Below are 19,395 nucleotides of genomic sequence, written 5' to 3' on the forward strand. Positions count from 1 at the left end.
GGGGCCAAATAACGTTGTAGTAACATAAATCCTAACAGCATCATCGGGGAGAAAAGGTGATGTGTAAAACACCATGAACAACATTAGCACAAGGATATAATCTACTGATGGACTTATGGGGTTATGTTGTACGATTAAAATGCTTCTACACGCGTATTAATCCAAGTTTGTTTGTTTTTGCGCTTTTACCGCACTGCGGTCAGCTAATTGAAATCCGCATCTGAAAGCTCTGACCGCCTCTGACCAGCTTTTTCGCCATTGGCTGTTGCCTGGATACCGTGGCTAACATTAGCAAACAACAAACAGGAAGGAGCATAACGGAGTGACAGCTTTCTGGGAAATTTGTGTTATAAAAATGACAAAATATTTAAAGGATACCAAAAATGTAAGTTAAGACAAATAAATGGAAGAATTCTTAAACTTTTGGACATTTTTTGTAACAAAAAAGTGGGGAAAAAATATCAAATTTTATTTTTCTGCCAGTAAATATTACCGCGCGGTGTGTGGGCTGCTCCCTTTTCGTCGTTAACCTTGAAATGCCAGACTTAAAACTCGCCGTGTGTACTTTTCAGGTGAACATTCCCCCTTTAGGCCGCTGGGTTTGGAATGATAAATCTAAAAAGCTGGAGTTTATCAGGTGAGGAAAGCAAGGCAATAAGCCACTAGTATACATCACCTGCGAGCATGAGAAACTGTTAAATATCACAATGGTAAGCTTTTCTCTTCGTTTCTAGTTCTTACCCAAGAGAAGAGAGTGTTTTGACGGCGAGTCAAACCGATAACAACATTAAAGAGCTTCAGGAGCGAGCAGAGTGGTATGTGTGGGCCAAACAGTACCTTAAACTTGAAAATAAAAAGACTCTTCATTTATTTATTTATTTTTAAGTAATTCGTGATGTTTAGGGAACTAACCTGCACATGTTCATCTCTGCTGTGTCCTCAGGTTGGCTGACATATTTACAATGAACCACAGAGGGCGCCAAAGGATTAGGAGCAGACTGAGCCCTGCTCATTTCAATGCGTACAGGTCCTCAGTGCTGAAGAGACAAGGGGACCGGGTCACCATTGAGGATGTTAAACGCAAGTCCCACTATGCTGCTGAACTAACAACACTTATATTGTGTGATTTGAGGGTCATTCTACAATTGGAGGACAGTTAAGGGTTCAAAACTTACATTAAAAAAAACTTTTACAAATATTTTTGTGTTATGTATTTAAGAAAAACAAATAATAAACCGTTTGTGAAGCTAGGGAATCAGAGCTACCCTTTTTCTGAGATATTTTAGTTGCTGTGTGCTAATGCTTGACACAACCCTTAAGCTGCAGAAAAAAAAATCCATCAGAGAAATTGCTACAATATTAGGAGTGTGTCTGTGAAGGTTCTCAGTCATCCAGGTCATCGTAGTCAAAGGAGCTTGCAAAGAAAAATATTAGGAGTGGCAAAATTTACAGTTTGGTATATCCTGAGAAAGAACAAAAGCACTGGTGAACTGGTGCAACGCAAAAAGAGCTGGACGTCCACAGAAGACAACAGTGGTGGATGATCACAGAATTATTTCCATGGTGATGAGAAACCCCTTCACAACAGCCAACCAAGTGAACAACACTCTGTAGGAGGTAGGCGTATCAATATCCAAGTTTACCATAAAGAGAAGACTGCATGAAAGTAGATACAGAGGGTTCACTGCAAAGTGCAAACCACTCATAAGCCTCAAGAATAGAAAGGCTAGATTGCACTTTGCTAAAAACCATTTAAAACCACCAGCAAAGTTCTGGAAAAACATTCTTTGGACAGATGAAACCAAGATCAACCTCTACCAGAATGATGGCAAGAAAAAAGTATGGATTAGGCGCGAAACAGCTCATGATCTAAAGTCTATCACATTATCTGTAAAACATGGCGAAGGCAGTGTGATGGCTTGGGCGTGCATGGCTACCCGTGGCACCGGGACACTAGTGTTTGTTGATGATGTGACACAGGACAGAAGCAGCTGAATGAATTTTGAGGTGTTTAGAGACATTGTCTGCTCAAATCCAAATATGGACAATGGCCCAAAACATACAACCAAAGCAACCCAGGAGTTTATTAAAGCAAAGAAGTGGAATATTCTTGAATGGCCAGTTCAGTCACCTGATCTTAACCCGACTGAGCATGCATTTCACTTGTTGAAGACTAATCTTTGAACTGAAAGGCCCACAAACAAACAGCAACTGAAAGCTGCTGCAGTAAAGGCCCAAAAATGAGGAAACCCAGCATCTGGTGATGTCCATGAGTTCAGATTTTCAACCAAGTATTAGAAATGAACATTTTATTTTGACTTATTTCATTTGTCAAATTACTTTTGAGACCCTGAAATGAAGAGACTGGGTTAAAATGCTTTAGTTTCTCTAGTTTCTCACATTTCCATGCAAACTAAAAGTCTGCCCTTCAACTGAATCTGAGTTGTTTCATTTAACCAGAATTAGAAAAAAAAATGTCTCTGTCCAAATCTTTATTGGCCTAACTGTATGTGCACATTCTTCTACCCATTGCTTTTAAACTCAGACCAGTCTTCACATAAAATGTCAAACAATGATTCATTTAGTTAGATGTTGATATTTTTACATCTACTGACATTAGATGGCTGTTTGTGATTACACTTTCTGTGTTGTAGAGGTGGCTGTCGGTTTGCTACAGGAGAATTATTTGCTTCCCATTCCTCTCCGCTTTCTGGAGTTATTGAAGTAATGAATTACATAATATGACCTTATCCATTCATAACTTTTTTTCTAGGTATAAAAAAGATCTCATACTTCTGTGTCCTTGTCCTGATGCAGGAGTGACGAGCTCGATGAAGTCCTCATTACACTTCTTCTTTACCTGTCTTGCTTTTTCATACATAAGACCCTGAAGAATAAATCTGTGCCTACAGCAGTGTAAGTAGAGTACAAGCTGGTAAATTCTACCTTTGTTTGAATCCTGTTGTATTTTACTTACATGCACCTGTGTTTAATTCCATTTCGTGTCTCTTACCGCTCTCTTTTTTTCCTCTTCGGCCCCTTAATGCCCTTAATGGCGATAGCCTGTCAGAGCACCAGATGATGGTGGAGGCTTGGGCCAAAAAGGAGATGGCTCAAAAGAAGTTGGCTGTCTGCTACTTCCGCCTGATGATGGATCTGAAAAGAGAACAGCATCGCCCATATCACAAGTGAGCAAACTCACTGAACAGCTGGTAGGCAGAGAATGTCCTCTTTTCTCTGTAATATTTTCACTCCGATGTTGTATACTTGTTATGTATACAGATGTATTACTTATGATACTTGAACAAAAATACTTACTGAGTAGCAATAGTGAGACTTTCTTAAAGAGGTCTAAAGAAGCTACTGAATATTATTTAGCTGAGATTATATTTACATCACTAAGTGCAGCATTTAAAAATGTTTTTATTTTTTGCTGTTCCATTTTTCTTGTCGTTTGTTATCAGCAGTGTGGCTGATCAAGATTCCTGAAGCCTCAGTAATGAAAAAGAAATTGTAGCCTCTTTTAATTCTAAGGGCTTAGATGTCAGATTATATAATTTTTTTAAAAGTTAGCTGGTCCTTTGCAGACCTTAAAATTATGTAAATTCAATCTCAGGTTTATAACAACATGTGTCATATTACACAGTGTCATTATTTATTTTTTACATAAACTAAACCCAAAATGCAGAAGCAATGTGTAAAAAATGAAGTACAACATTAGTGCTTCCAAAGGAATTAAGAGGGTAAGTAGCAGTCAAGTGCTGCTAATCGCTTGATTACTTGATCATCAGTAAGTGTGACCACCTTGTTAAAAGCCCACATTTTGGCAGTTTGCTAATCTGTAGTAACACAATGCCAGTGATGAAAGACATCAGTCCTGCAGGTTTTAGATGTTACCCTGGGTCAACACAGGTCAATCACATGATTAGTATGTTACCAAGCCTCAGGAGAACTTCAGGACATGTTGAGGAAGTCGTTTAGCCATTTGATTCATATCTTGAAACTACACAACTCATCATCTTATTTTATCTTTCATTAAAAATTAATTCCATCCTTGCTTAAGCTTTACATCAAAACGTGTATGAATTTTCCATTGTACTTATATTGTGCTTGGAAGACACAGGAGTAAAGAGTCTTTAAACATGCATGTTAGCATTACAACCACAATACAGAAAAAGCGAGACACTTTATAAAACATAAATAAAATCAGAATTTAATGATTCTCGTAAATTTTTATTTACATTTTACACACCGTCTCGCTTTTTGGAATTGGGTTTGGGAGGAAGGAGTTGAAAAATATGAACTCTGGTTTTACTTTGCTCAGAGAGCCCATATCCACATGCTTTCTTCCTTTAATTGGATTCAGGTAATAGGTATATTTTAAAGAATGCTAACATCTTGATGCTAGATTTTTTTTATGTATTCTTTCTGAAGATTTTAAAGGTTTGTTTGGATTTCTTTCCCAGTTTTTATGGTTACATTTTATCACAGATTGGCATGGTGTTGAATACTGTTCTTTGTGGTCATGTCTTTAAAAGGGTTTAATCAGTAAAATGTTACCTGCTGTTTAAGTACAGCAAATAATAGTTTTTTAAATGTGGCCAGACAGCTCACAAATCCTAAACCAAAAAGTTAGGCTCTATGCTGAAATCATTATGTCATTCATAGTCAGTCAATACCAGTGTGTTGTTAATACAAATATCCTGTGTTTATTTCTAGGAGGCAGATATCGTCAAATAGAACAGAGTGGCTTCTTCATGCGGTAAGGTGCAATCGTGACAATGTGCTGCACGTTTCTCATTCAAAGCTTACGGATCACCCAGATTGATATATTTTTAATGAGTGTTAGGAACTGTTCCCTATGTCAGTTGTCTAACTTGTTGAAATCTGTTGAATTTAGCTGGATGTTCTTGAAAGATTCAAAACTGTATTGTCACACCTGTAGACAAAAATGGGTCCTTCAGCTGGTCAGGGTCGAGGCCAGTTCACCATCTGTGAATGCAGGCAGCGGGGAGCAGAGCAGAACCACACTGAGTGGTGTTTTAGCTGGTGTCCTTAATGAATTAGTTAGTGGTAGGGGATGTTGATTCAACACAGGTGCTTTGCTTTGACAGGTACTCACTGGTATTTAGCCAGGTGGCTTGACAAGGAGAGCAATGGCACGCTAACAGCAGCAGCCTATTGACTGCTCAGTGTGTGACCTTTTGAACAGAAATAGCTATTGTGACCTTTTCAAAAACACAGATGACTAAGGTGCCACCTGGGGCTTTGCTCTGCGAGTAGGGATACTAAATGTTTGTGCTGTGAATACATGGACAAAATGTACCAATGTCTGCTTGATAAAGAACTGATTCGGTCTCCCTTTTTCTAGTGCTTGTACAGCTTCTTCTGCTACGTGGCCTGGGTGACGTTTGGCAGGAGGGACCTGAAGGACATCCAAGAGGAGGTTGGACATCTTTTGTACTCTGACTCGTTCAACATGGCAGTGAAGAACATGACTGACGGCGACTCGGGAACTACCAGTAATGGTTCAGTGGAGACAGGAGCAGCTCACTCCAAGATGAGACATAATAGTCCACTAAAACAAAGGTATATAAATGTGAGGTAAAGGTTGTTTTGAGGTGTTACTACAGACCCCTTTGCATATTTTTATTTAACAGGTATTTAAAATGCCTTTGAGTAGACAAAAGTGTGGTAAAGTTATGCTCCTGATCACAGTCCTACTACTGTGACGTTACCATTCCATATTTATTGTTTTCACCCACATGCCAGTTAGAAAAGGTTATAAAGCAGCACATGCAATGGCCTTGGTGTATAATTACAGCATTGCTGAGGTTTTCCCATTGAGTGCTTGCATGCATGCAATTATTTAAATATTTACAACTGGTGAAAAGCAATCATGACTAGAGGGTAAGGCTGGAAAGAAATTGTAGGTAAAAGGAGATCTTTATTCTGCTTTAGCTTGTTCCTAAATTCACTCTTTTAAAGTTTATTCCAGTGAATTCTTAGAAACGGACCAAACATTCAGGTTACTATTTCTGTTCATCTACATTGCAGAAAAGGAAATTGGTGCATTGACTCAGACCACCTGAGTGAACAGGGATGAATTGGATATGGAAGGATGGTCAAAAATTCCCAGACACACTCCTAAAGCATTCCCACAGATTTGAAGCTGTTATAGCTGCAAAGGGTCAACCTCATATTAAACCCTATGAGTTAAGATTGAGACGTCACTCAAGTTCATATGTGTGTGAAGCAGATGAGAGAATACTTTTGGCAATATAGTGCATCCCATGAAATCAGTTTCCAGATTTGCTATTTGGAAATTAGCGCCTAAACAATTATTGATTTTTAGTTTAACCATTAGTATGTGTAACCAGTCTTAACTTGGATCACCACATTACACTGCAAACAAGCTAACAGCTCGGACAATAAATTTGAGTTTGATGGATGCCATGTCTGACGTCTAACTGAAAAATGATTGATGTAGACAGATTCACAGCTTTGTCCAATAGGAGGGGACCATCTGACAGCCTGCTTTGTGTAGCTCAGTTCTGTTGGACATGAGATGGGTAGTTTTGTAAGCTGTCAGAGGCCTGGAGCTCTTTCCTGCTGTCAGGTTGAAAGCAAACAATCAAAAGCCAGGCTTGAAGCTTGTTCTCCTCCTGAGGGTGGATGTACACAATTTGAAATGCCTTCATCACCCACAGAAAATGCTCTAAAACATCTGTTAGGCTATGTATTTGTTGTATTTTTTTTTCTTTAGTATCAGCATCTGGATCTGGAAAGTCTTACTGCCATAACAGCTTTTCTGATTAACCACGTCAGGATATGTATTTAAGTTTCCACCATAAAGATCATAGGTATATATGTATGACAAATTAGTACGAAATGTGTCCTTTTCCATAATTTACACAGCTGTTGTGTAAATTATGTTGCTTGGATGAGCTTTCATATAGACAAATATTCATTATGGCTTTAGTGTTGTAAAATATGTAAACGGCTCCAGAGTTTGCCTTTCTGCTGTAAGCTGTGTAATTAAAATGTATTTGAGAGAAATGTGTCCACACTGCTGTATGACACACACAATCCTTCTCCTTAAATATACCCTTTTTACACTTGCATATTTCCCTTGGGGGTTTAAATATAGAATGTTTATTTATTCATTTATTTAAAATGCTCACCTGTTCTGTGATTTGGCTTTTTATCAGCACATCCCAAAGGCACCCACTCCTCAGCAGCATAGTAAATCAGCGATCCCCTCTGATGGTGTCTCTGCTGCCCTCGCCCAAAGAACAGTCACCCCATCTGTTCCTGGGCAGCCGAGCCAGGAATCGGATCCCGCTGAAGGCCGAGTACTGTGACACCAAAGCCCTCATGGAGCAGCTCGACCAGCAGCTGGCCTCTGTCAGGTGATGTAGAACTTCATGTCCTTTGTGTTTTACTATGATGAGGGGCAAGATGGGTTGGTTTGACTACAGGCGTATCACAAACAATGGTCAAGGCTGTGTGACAGAACATGAATGTAGCTTATGGCAAGCTTGTTAAAAGTCACCCAGAAGACAAAGAGACCAGTGCTTCTGTCAGTGTTTCTTAAGTTTAAGCTCTGTTTTGATCCAGCTTATCTGATACCTACTTCTCCTCCTTACCTATTAGCAGGAGCTTACCTACTGCAAAAAAACCTGCCTTTGGTTGTATAAATAGTAGGGAGATGATGACTGTGTTCTGCATTTTGAGTCTGATCTGGTTAAATTAAGTGTGCTTAGTTAAAAATTAAGTACACTCCATGATTCAGTAACTTTAACAGTAACAACAAGCAATAACTTATAATTTTACCATTCTGGCTGATTCTTCTTCTTTCTTGTTTATGCACTGCTCTCTAATGGCCCTGGCACAGCAGGTTCAGGTCTTGACTTTTAATAGGCCATTGCAACACCTTCATCATTGTCTTTTTCAGCCGTCTTTTTGTAGATTATTGCTTGAGATTATTGTCCTGTTGCATGACCCAGTTTCAGTCAGACAGCTGTCGGCCTCACATTTGACTCCAGAATACTTTGGCATACAAAGGGGTTCACGGTTGACTCAATGACTGGATGGTGTCCAGGTCCTGGCCACCCTCCAGGATGGGCGCAAAACAAGTCCAGATCCTCCACCACTGTGTTTGACAGTTGGTGTGAAGTGCTTGTGCTGATATGCTTTCATCAAATGTGGTGCAACTGACTATGGCCACACATCTCCACTTTGGTCTTGTCTGTCCAAGGGACATTGTTCCAGAACTCCAATGGTTTGAGCAGGACAACCTAAGCTTTGCTGCTGTTCTTTTTAGAGAAAATAGTTGCGTTTTTTTTCCTAGCAACCTTTCCAAACAAGCAAACAATTGCACAGTCATGATCTTTAACATTTAACATGGCGACAGAGGTATGTAGAGTCTGAGATGTAGCTCGTTTGTTTTTTGTTTTTTTTTGTCATTTCTCTGAGCATTACAGTCTAACCTTGGCGTAAAGTTGCTGGGATGTAGTGAGTAATCTTTCTCACTGTATAACGCTGGACTCCAGATTGTTTGGACAACAAGCTTAGAAAAACAGTGGTTTATCTAAGATTATTGCTGATGCCTTCCTCCTAGGGATTGTCTTAAACTAACAAAACGTCTGCTTTTACAGAGAGTTGCACTTGATCAGTTAATCAAGTCTATTAGATTAGCACCACCTGGCTGCTTCTGACCCTCGTAATTCTAATGTAAGCAGTGAGGATGTTCTTAGTTTTTCATAGGGCTGCATACAATCCTGTGAAGACTTTCTTTTTTTGACTGTAAGTGACTGACTGAAATGCAGGATGAAGATATTTTTAAAAAATGTGAAAAGGAAACCTGTAATCTTTAGGGCCATCTAATTAAGTTTTGCATTTGATCTAAAATGTGGAATAATTCATAGATTTTAATTATACAAATGATGTTCCTTTTTTGTTATAAGTTATAGATAATATTTCCTCCAAGATATCACTATTTCTTTATTTTTAAAAAAGTCTTTCTTTCATTTAATCAGGTTTGGGATTCTTGGGAAGCCTTTGGATCAATTCAGCCACAGTACGCTGATACCCTATGGACAACAGAAACCTTTCATGAGGATAAGGACAAGGAAGTAGACAGTGATGTTAATAACAGTGCAGATCGTTCTGGAATCTGTGCTCAAGGTACCGAGTTATCCTTCGTAGGACACAAGTGGCGGCCTTTTCAGACATGGAAACGCCATCCACATAAAGATTAAAAACTGCACACTGAAAACGTTGCATATTGAATGACTTGCATGTGAATGTGTGTACTCTCAGTGGCCTAACATCTATTTGCACATCACACAGGTAAAGAATAGGCAAAGAATGAGGTAAAAGCTGAGATTTCAGTCTTTCATGCGTGGCTGATTTTCAAAAATCATATTCCTGGACTGTTATCATACATGCTATTTGTTGGGATATGCCTCTGAATATAAATCTGTTTAGTGCTTCCAGCTGGTGGTGCTGTTGAATAAAATATCATGAAATCCATAACACTTTTGAAGGTCTCCTTTCTATAGAATATGAAATATATTCAGTTCACATAGAAAAATAAAGCAAGTCGACCTCAGCGTGTTCATAATTCAAACTGGGTGATATGTAAAATTATGCATGCTTCGCACCAAGATTTTTTATTTATTTTAGGTCTTTGAAGGCTTTCCTTCAGTTGACTTTGTCATTATGGGTCCTTGTGCTGTTGGAAACAAGACTCACAATCATGTGAACTAGTGCCACACTCACACACCACCCTAGCCTAGCTTGGAAGCAGAAGGGGCTTTGCCTTTGCCCTAATTGGCTGTGTAATCTGGGACACCAGGAGTAGACTTAAGCCCTGTGAGGATAGGAAAGAGAGCCTGGGAAGCATTAGGACGGGGGATGGGTCGCAGGATATAGTTTTAATTTCAAAAATTTTGAAGTGTCTTTGATTTTTGCCCAAGTGCCTTTGATACAATTCAGTTTTCTTGCTTGTTTTTATTCAGGTCACAGAGGATGAATGATCTAAAGACAGGCACAAGAAAAACTGTAAAGGTCACATGCTACTCTTGTTCTTCTTTGGCTACCGTCTTTCCCCCCTGATGATTAATATCACTTTCCCTCTCTGTCTCCTCCCTTGTTCCTTTTGCCTTCCTCCTCCTCTAGATCGGTGTGGCTAATAACAGGCAAACTGAGAGATACTTGACAGAGTGAAACCTGTCTTGTCTGTTAATGCTTCTCGCTCACTGGCCTGGATTAATAATCAGAGGTGTTAAACTGGCTCGGGAGTACTGACAACAACTTAAGTTAAACTAAAAAGGCTGTTCATCAAAATGTAATCTGAGGAATATTTTTACTTACTTTGTGTGTAAAATTTGCTGTTTAATGACAGTCAAGCTATTTGGAGATAAAACAAGTGAAGGTTTTTCATTAACATTTCTGATATAAAGAATTAAATCCCAGTATGCTTCATGATGCTTTTCTCTTTAGGTTTGAATAAAGCCTAATTTAGTTCATGTAAACCATCACATGAATTTAATTGTGCCCCTGAAACCTAAAGCCAATTTTCCAAAACACAAGGAAAAATAGAATAATTAATCTACTGACTGTACACTCTCAATTCAGCACAGGGTAGTGAAATTAATTTTAATTCCATGCAAACAGCTGGAAATAGTTTGGTTTTAAATGACACTTGCTTCCACAAAATATTCTGGTGAATTATTTATGTTAGTGAGCAATTTGGAGTATATGGTGCTTATGTTACTGCAAAAGTACAAAACCATCTTCTTTCGGTAATGCTGTTTACCTTGATTTTCCTTCAGCAACTTCTCCCAACCCCTCAAAAAAAGGAGGGGTGATTGCTTGCAACTTTCTTTCTTGCACCAACAAGCAGAGTGCCACTTGTGTCAAGTGGAAAGTGGAAAAGAGTGTTGAAGCTCTCCATCTCAAAGGCTTCTTTTTGATACGCTCTGGCTCTGATTTTTACCACCCTTTGTACAAAAGTGTCTGCCACTGATTGAAATGTAATTAAAGCATACCACATTTGTCTAATAGGATTTCAATAATGCTCAGGGAATCTTTCAAAAAAGGGTTTCCTTGGAATTTAGTTTTGTGCCCATGCTTTGTGCCTCAAATGGCATTCAATTTTCATTTTATTTTGTTTTAATACGATTAGATGAGGGAGGAAAAAGCACTTAGTCTTGTGAATCTGAAGATGTCAGGATGTGTGTGTGTGGCCTCAGAGGCTTGAGCTGATGATTTGCAAACATGAAGAATTCACTAGAAATAACACAACCAGTGATGGTGCAATACTCTACCAAGAGCTACCTAACACTTAAAGACTTACCAGAACCAGGAACCACTCGACATACTTAATAAATCTGCGAACAAAGAAGAAAAAAAGGTGCAATGAAGGTGAAAGCAAACGTAGTTTTTCTGAATCAGAAGTTAAATGTTCAGCCGTGCTTTTCATCACAAACTGCAGAATTGCAGATTTAAGCCTCTAGAGAAAGTTGTCAACTCATACCAACAGGGGGAGACTTTGCCCATAGCATTATTTCCACCCATATTGTGAGCGTGTTTCTAACGGGGTGCTTTGCGCTTTATTCACATAAAGCCTGTTTACTGATACAAAAATACAGCTGCAGAGGCTAATCAAACGTGTTGGTAGAACTGCTGCACGACAAACTCGAGGCTTGATTGTAAATTGGTGCAGTTGCTGAATTAAACTGTGTAATCCTCATTACGGTGCAATTAAGGATTGTTACGCAGACAAGGAGATAAATGGCTCATTTAGCCGAGCCTTTTATCCTCGTGCAGAATTGTTATCCGACCTCCCGGGTTGAAATAATAGACAATAGTAAACTAATTAAAATAAAGACTTAGTGTTCACCAATAAAACTACACGAGCGATTTGTTGTGAGTGTCTGTGAGAGGTTACTGGCTTGCTTTTGGCCGCTCGTTCGCAAGTTCTCTCTGCGTCTCGCGGTGACTCGGTCGAAAGGAGCGCACGCACTCACCGGAGCGCCGGTAGCGACGTGCTCGCGCTTCTACACTTTGCCCCTTTCTTATTTTGAGCGAGCGCTCGCGCGGAGGGAGAGCGAGAGCGAGCGAGGTGTCTCGTGCAGATTCCACTGACACACACCGGAGCGCGGAGGACCTCGCTGTTAAACCGTGCACATTTGTACGGTTACATACATTTAGTCAGATTTTACACAGCAGAAAAAAAGAGTGAAAGAAAAAAAAAGAAGTGCCCGGGGTGAGGGGAGGAGGAATAATCAAAACGCAACACGTATCCGGTGGGATCCCACTCCTGAGAGAGAGAGAGAAGCGGCAGGAGTTGGGTGCAAGGAAAACGAGAGGGAGAAAGAAGAAGAAGAGTGGGGAAACATTTGACATTTCGTTTGCCACAACGCGTTTTTAACTCTCAAAGAGGAATTATGAGGAACGTTTGGATAATTTTGACCCTCGGGCTGGTTGTTTTCCTCGCCGGGAAAACGGTAAGTTTTTTAGGGTTTTTTTTTTTGGAAAGCAAACTTAAACCACTGAGCATTGAGTTGAGCTGTGAAGGGGGGCGAGGAAGGCGACTTGGGTCCACGTACAGACAACTCGCTGCTGTTTGTAGCTGTTAGAGAAATCCCGTCAAAGCATTTTTTTTTTTCAAGCAAAAAAAAAAAAGTCTTTAATTTCACGACAAATAACGAGAAGGGTTGTCTAGAATGATAAATCGTTGTCAGCTAATCTATCCAGCTACAATAAAGGTACTGCTGCCCCTGTGCTCAAGTATTCACCGCTTTTAGATTTAAACCTGCCTTCTTTCTTATTTACCCAGAGGTGCTCGGCTTTAGTCTTCCATACTTTAAATGCCGTTATACGAGCAAAGTTAGGCTGGAACGAGGGGTCATTAAACTGGCTACGAGGTGCTCTGTGCAGCTGTATTGCAGTGATTTCACGAGAATCTCTTAATCCCCATGGAGACAACTGTGCAGATTCATGCTCACATTAGTAGTTGCAAATGTCATCATGACTGGAGAATTCTGTTATCCCCCCCCCCTCATTTTGATGACAAGAATCATCTTAATGATGCTTTAAAAAAATCTCTGAAGTTTCCCTTATCTCTTCCCAGTTTCAGGCTCGAGTAAGTCTCCTAACTGAGTGGGCATCGCCCTGTAAATTGGCTGGGTTTGTGGAATGACAGATTTTGGCACTTTTATGTGCAGCCTCTGTCATTATTGTCCCCTCCTGTTGTTTCTCTGTGGGTTGTGACTTGTCGCCTGGCACAGTGCCTCCTCCACTGTTAGAACCACTTGTCCAATTAGCTGATTCAGTCACTGTTGTTTTAATGACTCATTGTTTTACATGATGTCACCCCCAGAGCACTTTTTTTCCACATTTTTTTTATTTTAATGTTTTCTCTGTGTCTGCAAGAAACCGTTTGAGTCTTCACCGTACTTTGACTATAGGATGCCAAGTTTTGTAAAGGTCCTCAAAATTTCAGTACAAGAGACAATTATACTCTTGGAAATGCATATAAAGTTGAACCAGTTTAGAATATACCAATCAGAAGTTTCTATTATAGACCTATAATGAAATTTTTGCTACATTTTAGATTCATATGAATAAAATATAATATGTGCAAAACTTGTCACATAGTTGCATGCTTTTAAATCTTCATCAACTATTCATACACGCAGGCACACGCAGACTTTAACCTGATCATTACTGGCCTCCCTTTTATCAGTGTCCCCTAAAGGCCTTGATGGAAATTGACACGTGACATTGATTCTCAGTATTGGCACCGATGTTGACAAGTGGTTGATAACCTGCTTCAGGCACATCTGTCTGTGTGTTAATTACCCCACTACATCACAGAGGTATGTTGTAACACTTAGAGGCTTTTGAAATTTTAATGATAAAACTAACTGCTCCTGGCTTCAGAGAAGGAATTATATCACCACAGAGCAAGAGACAGGACTCTTTGTTACCCTGCAGTTCTAGGCGCCACTAGTGCCTCTTTTACTTATCGTGTTTTGGTGTGCTTTCCTGCTCACCAGCTTGCTTACTGAGTAATTCTTTTACAGCAATCTCACATGTGAGGGCCTTGCACATGCTAATGAAAAGACGGGTTTTGCCAAACTGTGCTTGCGTGCGGTCGTCATATCTCTCAAAGATGATGTACTGAGAGTGGACCTGCGGCGGTCTGATTGTTTCCCCTATCATTTTTCAAGGTCTGGAATCTTTGAGTTGTCATGTCGATCGGTTGGTCGATACGCTCTCATCCGAACAAATTGGTCAGACAATCCCTGGGGTTACTTTGATAAGGAGAAAAGCTCTACATCAATAGCCTTCCAGGATTAACCCATTATCTTTAGAGCAGGCTACCTGTGGAAACAGGGTGTTTGTACCCTTTAACATGACCTAAACATTTACTTCAAGTCAGTCAAAGTGTAAGCGGCATGATCATAACAGAGCTGATTAGTGGCGAGTTTGCATGTTAACTTGTTTGCTTTCAGGTGTTTTGTGTTACATGCTTGAGTAACCTTTGAGTGTGAGCATGCCAGAATTGGCATATTTCAATAAGTTTGGTCTAAAAATAGTCTCGTAACAGCGGGCACATCCTGCAACAGCTTCAGGGCACTACCATATGCCAGTAGAAGGTGGATGTAAACACTCTGTCTCTCTTTTAGATTTAGCTCATCTAGAGTTAACATGCAATTGTTTTTTTGTTTGGGTTTTTTGGTTCCCTTACAACTAGAGAAAGCTCAATTTCAGTCAGCCAGGATTGTCTTTATCGGCTGACGACCACTACAACCTTGCCCTTTGTCACGCCTCTGCTTCCAAGTACTTCTGTGAACAAGGAGGATGAGTTTGAGTGAAGCTAGGCTATATATCCTCAGCCCACCCTGCTGTGTTTTGGTGCACACCACTCACCAGATGTTGTGGTCTGTAATTTGTGTCATGTTTTGGTGGGAAGCGGGGGTGTTGTTCACCTCCCTTTACATCTGTGATTTACGGGTGGTGGGGTGGGGGGGCTTCTGAGTACTGTCTCGTTCTCAGAAGGAATGACTTCAGAGGAGGGCTGGGTATTGTGTGAGCCTCTTTTCCAAGGACAGTCGAGGAAAAACTGGAGTGTGATGGGAAAGAAAATTGAAGGATTAAGGAGACAGAGCTACAGTGAGTGGTCCGGTTCAAATTCACAGTATTTTGTAGCCATTGAATGGAAGATTTGACAGTTTTTATTTTTTTCCTGGACATTTGTTGTAGACTTGCCCCATTCATGAAGATGATCTGGGGTGAAAGCTGTCTCGTCTCAAAAGGGCAAGTGAGGCTGGATCCTATCCTCAAACAGACAAAAAGACACACCAAGCCTGAGCCAAGAATATTTCAAGGTTGAGAAGGGCAATGCAACAAATACAAAACTAAAGATGAAGCCTTTGATGGCTTTTTCAGGGAGGGGAGAAGGTGCTGGCTCTGTACTGAAAAGGATATGTCATCTAGGTCCCGCAGCTGTATTCAAGATTCATTAAATGACTAAAATGACTGTTTTGTATCTGCTGCGTTGGTGGTAATTAAAGCAAAAACACAAATGTTAACTGACCTTCCTCTCAACTTAAGCTTTTTTTTCCCCAGACACCCTCAAACTACCAGAAAGATACAAATACACTCATACACATTATTCTTTCCTCGAGAAAATAACTGACACTGTTATTACCTTGTGATTAGATTGATATGAAGGTTATGTTAATTTTCATATTTCATTCTCATCGCTCTTAATGTTTTCTTTTTTTTTTTCGTTCTCTCCAATGCAACTGAACTGAATGTGTTGCTTTTCTTTTTTTTTTCTTCTTTTTTTTGCACAGCACAAGGCTTTCAGGGCCTGAATGAGGTGTGTACACTCGAAATTTCTCTCCATTCACCATTGTTAAAAGCAACAAGCTTTTTTTTTTTAAGCACTTCATTTCCAGTAGTCTTCATGATGAATAAGTAAAATACCTGTCTGCAACGCATGGGCAAAATATTTCTCTTATTCAATCGCTACTCAATCCAGAGGAGAATACTATTAAAGGAGAGGACCAGCAGGGAAATGTATGCGAGAACAGAAATGTCCAAATAAGGAGGGCATTAAAAGGTAGATAAAGCCAGTATTGCGAATAAAAATGAACACGTAAAAGCAGGAGCCAGATGCTGTGCTGCTGCTGCTGCAGCTTATCCTGCTGTATATTTAATGATGCTCTTTTATTTTGCATCAGTGTAGAATTCTTAATCTTAGTCTTAAATAATAACCAGCTCACAGGGAACTGCTTGCGTTTTGTCCGGCAGGTTTTTTTAAAAAGCGGGGTGGGGGGCATGGACTTCTTATTTTTCTCATTAATCTGCCATTGACACACATGGGAGCGCAGAGTTTCTGAGCGCTGCAGAACATCCTACGTCCTCGCTAGTGTCTGACCCTTCAGGGGGCGCATTCACTCAGTCCCTGTCTGCCAAGCATTATGCAATCGCTAATGGACTCCACAGGAGGCAGGGGCTGCAAGACCACTGAAAGCACAACGCCACCCCCACCCCCCACCACCCTTTTCCCTGAATCCATCTGTGTCCATGCATGAACTGTTGTTTTGTCACCATGCTGGCGCACAAGCACGAGTAGATAAACACACATGGTCTCTTGCCTCCCCCTTGTTGTTTCTTTGGGTCCCTCTTCCACATTGCTCCCCTCTTGCCACATCTCTGCCTGCGCGGTCAAGATGCTGTATGTCATTACCACTGTGTCTCAGAGTGGGCTGAGAACACTGTCAGCATATTCCCTCTCAGGCAGATGGAAAGAAATGAAGGAAAATAATATATATTATTTTTTTGTCATCGAAGATGGACTCATTTTTTTCCCCCTTCTTTCCCTTTCCTTAAGGTGTGAGAGCTTGTATTGAATTTGCTAACATCTGCAGAACGTATGTGTGTTTGAAGGAAGCTGCCTCCCTCCCTCCTCTCTCCTCCCCTCCTCTCCCTTGTTGATGAGTTGGAAGAGGCCTTTGCTTTGGCAGCGCCTTGTGCATACTAGTAGAGACTCACAAATAGTCAAACTGTGTTTAATGGGCATGTTTGTATGACCCTGTTTTTGCCTTTTCACATCCCTGTGTGTGTGTGTGTGCGTGTGTATGCAAGTTTATAACCACGTGTTTAAAATACACAATCATCCCAGCCACCAGAGCATGGGGAAAACACATTAAGGTGACGTGGCTACTGCAGAAATCAGTGACAGTAGTGCTAGTTTGTGTTGGGACACAGCCTATCTGGAGCCACAGCACTGAACAAAACCTTTTGCACGCACATGTCGCGATCTTTTTTGAAAATATTTAGACACAGCAAATCAGGAACATAACCCCCCTCTCCTCACCACCACCCATGTTCCCACCCTTTTTTCTTCCCATTTTTCTTCGGTTTAATTAGCTTAGCAAATGGAAACTTCCTTGGCAGGACCGTGGTTGAGGGGATTGTGGCTCTGACGAAGAGAAATGGGGGGGAAAACCCTGTCAGGACGTCTGTTTTCTTCCTTTCTTTTTTTTAACTGCCTGTTGCTTTACAGTTTAAGTCAGTAGAAGGAAAAACAAAGAGAGATCAAAGAAAAGGAGTAGGGGAAGAGTTTAACCCCATCTCTCTCTGTCGTTTTCCGCCAAGATAGCCAGCCATGTGAGGTGTGAAAAGTGTCTTGTGCGGGGCTTGAACCATGTGGTGCAACAGTGTGCTTCTAATTTGATAGGTTTTGTTTGGTGAATGCACGGCTTGTTTTAGGAATTTGCCCCTACTGTTTATTTTGCCTACTTCCATAAAATACAATTTCTGCTTGTAATTTTTTCTTTTGCTATAAGGAGATGATTTTAAATTGCATATATATATATATATATATATATATATACACTAAGCCTCCAGCCAATCACATGCCAACCGGTCCAGAAATAGTATTGGCAACTGGTTAGGGAATATGTGTCTTTTCCTTCCCACTGTTGCCAAAGTGCTTGCTCATAGGGGGTCATATGATTGTTGGGTTTTTCTCTGTATCTATTATTGTACGATCTACTGTGCTATATAAAGCGACTGTTATTGCAATTTGGCGCTATATAAACAGAATAGAATTGAATTGAATACATACTTTTATAGGTTGCAAGATGAAGAAGTTTTGTACCAAAAGTGATTGTTTTGATGGTAAGCAGATTGCCCCAGTTACCCATAGTTTGCATGGATGATGCCATCTTATCTGCAGAAACTCATCATTTACTGTCTGAGCTGTAGTGCTGCATGAAAAATTGTGACATAAACTGGGAAATGAAAATTTGGTGAGTAGTTTGCAAAGTCAGGGTCTTCTATGTAAACTGCAGTTGACTGCAGGAAATTACTAGTGAGCAAGACAATTGTAAGTAGGTTTTTGTTGCAGTACCATATGCTTTTTGCAACCAGTTTCATATTAGCAACTGTCACTGACCTCCAGCAACCACTTGCCAACTGGTTAGGTTAGGGGTTAGTCTTTCCCCTACAGCTGGTGGTTGCCAGATGGTCGCAGACGGGTGTCTGTGTTTGTGTAATTGAGGCCTTAGGTGATATTTTGAGATTGCAATGATATTCAGGCGGTTGTTAAACATAAGTATCTGTTGAAATCAAGAGTGTTCATAGAGGACAACGCATAGAAAAATGAACAGGATTTATACATTATGCTGTTCCTGTTACTATAATTTGGGAATTCTGACATTAGACGGCCTACCATTTGACTTTAACTAAAATAAAGGCTTTGCCTTTTAAGTTGTATTAAATATCATTAGTTTAGATTGTGGTCAGTTCAGGTTTTGGTGGCTGGCTCGTTAAATGATGAAATGAAATCAAATGCAGCTTGTGACGCTGTCTTGCCTCACTTTGTTCTGGTATATGGACAAATGTGTTCCATGTGTACACTATCCAAATATGGGGGATATCTATGAAGCCATGACGTCAGCTAGATTTTTTCCATCTAACTCCGAAGATTGCTATGGAAAACAGCACGGCACATTTAACACATCTGTGCTCACTCATATTTACGAGCGCGCTTTATCGTTTCAAAAAGACTCCAAATTGATATCTGCACTGGCATTTTTCCAAACAGAAACATTTCTGCTTTAATGTCTGGTGTTTCCATTATTTCCCTCCTCTTGAGTCAAAAGAGCTCTGAATGAGCTAAAGCATGTAAATTATGCTTTCTATGCAGGGTGTATTACCCACCACAAATTAAACTCCATGCAATCACTTAATTTAGAGCTGTTTTCATGAGAAAACGGTGAGATTCCAAAGAGTATTTGGGGAAGTTGATGAGCTGGGGAAGGGAATTCATTAGTGAACTCCCCACACAGCACACAACAC

At 40.2% G+C, this 19,395-nt stretch overlaps 2 protein-coding genes across 3 annotated transcripts in view; both read left to right on the forward strand.

Moving 5' to 3' along the window:
• The first annotated feature begins 283 nt into the window (after positions 1-283).
• Positions 284-9,531, forward strand: ppp1r36 (protein phosphatase 1 regulatory subunit 36). Of its 2 annotated transcripts, XM_006794336.2 has the most exons (11): positions 284-385; positions 573-637; positions 735-815; positions 944-1,080; positions 2,655-2,724; positions 2,818-2,916; positions 3,063-3,188; positions 4,720-4,762; positions 5,372-5,589; positions 7,212-7,412; positions 9,042-9,531. In XM_006794336.2, exons 1-11 carry the CDS (start codon positions 356-358, stop codon positions 9,139-9,141), a joined length of 1,170 nt encoding a protein of 389 aa, XP_006794399.2. In that variant the 5' UTR covers positions 284-355; the 3' UTR covers positions 9,142-9,531. The 2 variants fall into 2 exon arrangements, with proteins under 2 accessions (XP_006794399.2, XP_087691123.1); XM_087834997.1 differs by lacking the exon at positions 284-385 and having other exon boundaries at positions 406-637.
• A 2,549-nt stretch (positions 9,532-12,080) lies between these two features.
• The window catches only part of sdc2 (syndecan 2), a 42,825-nt gene continuing 35,510 nt past the window's right edge, over positions 12,081-19,395 (forward strand). The window contains exon 1 of the mRNA XM_006794335.3: positions 12,081-12,518. Within this exon, the coding sequence (XP_006794398.1) occupies positions 12,459-12,518 (60 nt within the window). The 5' untranslated portion in view covers positions 12,081-12,458. The remainder of the gene's footprint in view (positions 12,519-19,395) is intronic.

Source organism: Neolamprologus brichardi, chromosome 22 (assembly GCF_056152115.1).
Source record: "Neolamprologus brichardi isolate AB-2024 chromosome 22, ASM5615211v1, whole genome shotgun sequence".
NCBI lineage: Eukaryota > Metazoa > Chordata > Actinopteri > Cichliformes > Cichlidae > Neolamprologus > Neolamprologus brichardi.

Coding starts and splice junctions, on each gene's coding strand:
- ppp1r36 (XM_087834997.1), top strand. CDS start 537: ATGCCAGACTTAAAACTCGCCGTGTGTACTTTTCAGGTGAACATTCCC. Junction 3,189..4,719: donor CAGCATCGCCCATATCACAA/GTGAGCAAACTC, acceptor GTTTATTTCTAG/GAGGCAGATATCGTCAAATA. Junction 4,763..5,371: donor CAGAGTGGCTTCTTCATGCG/GTAAGGTGCAAT, acceptor CCCTTTTTCTAG/TGCTTGTACAGCTTCTTCTG.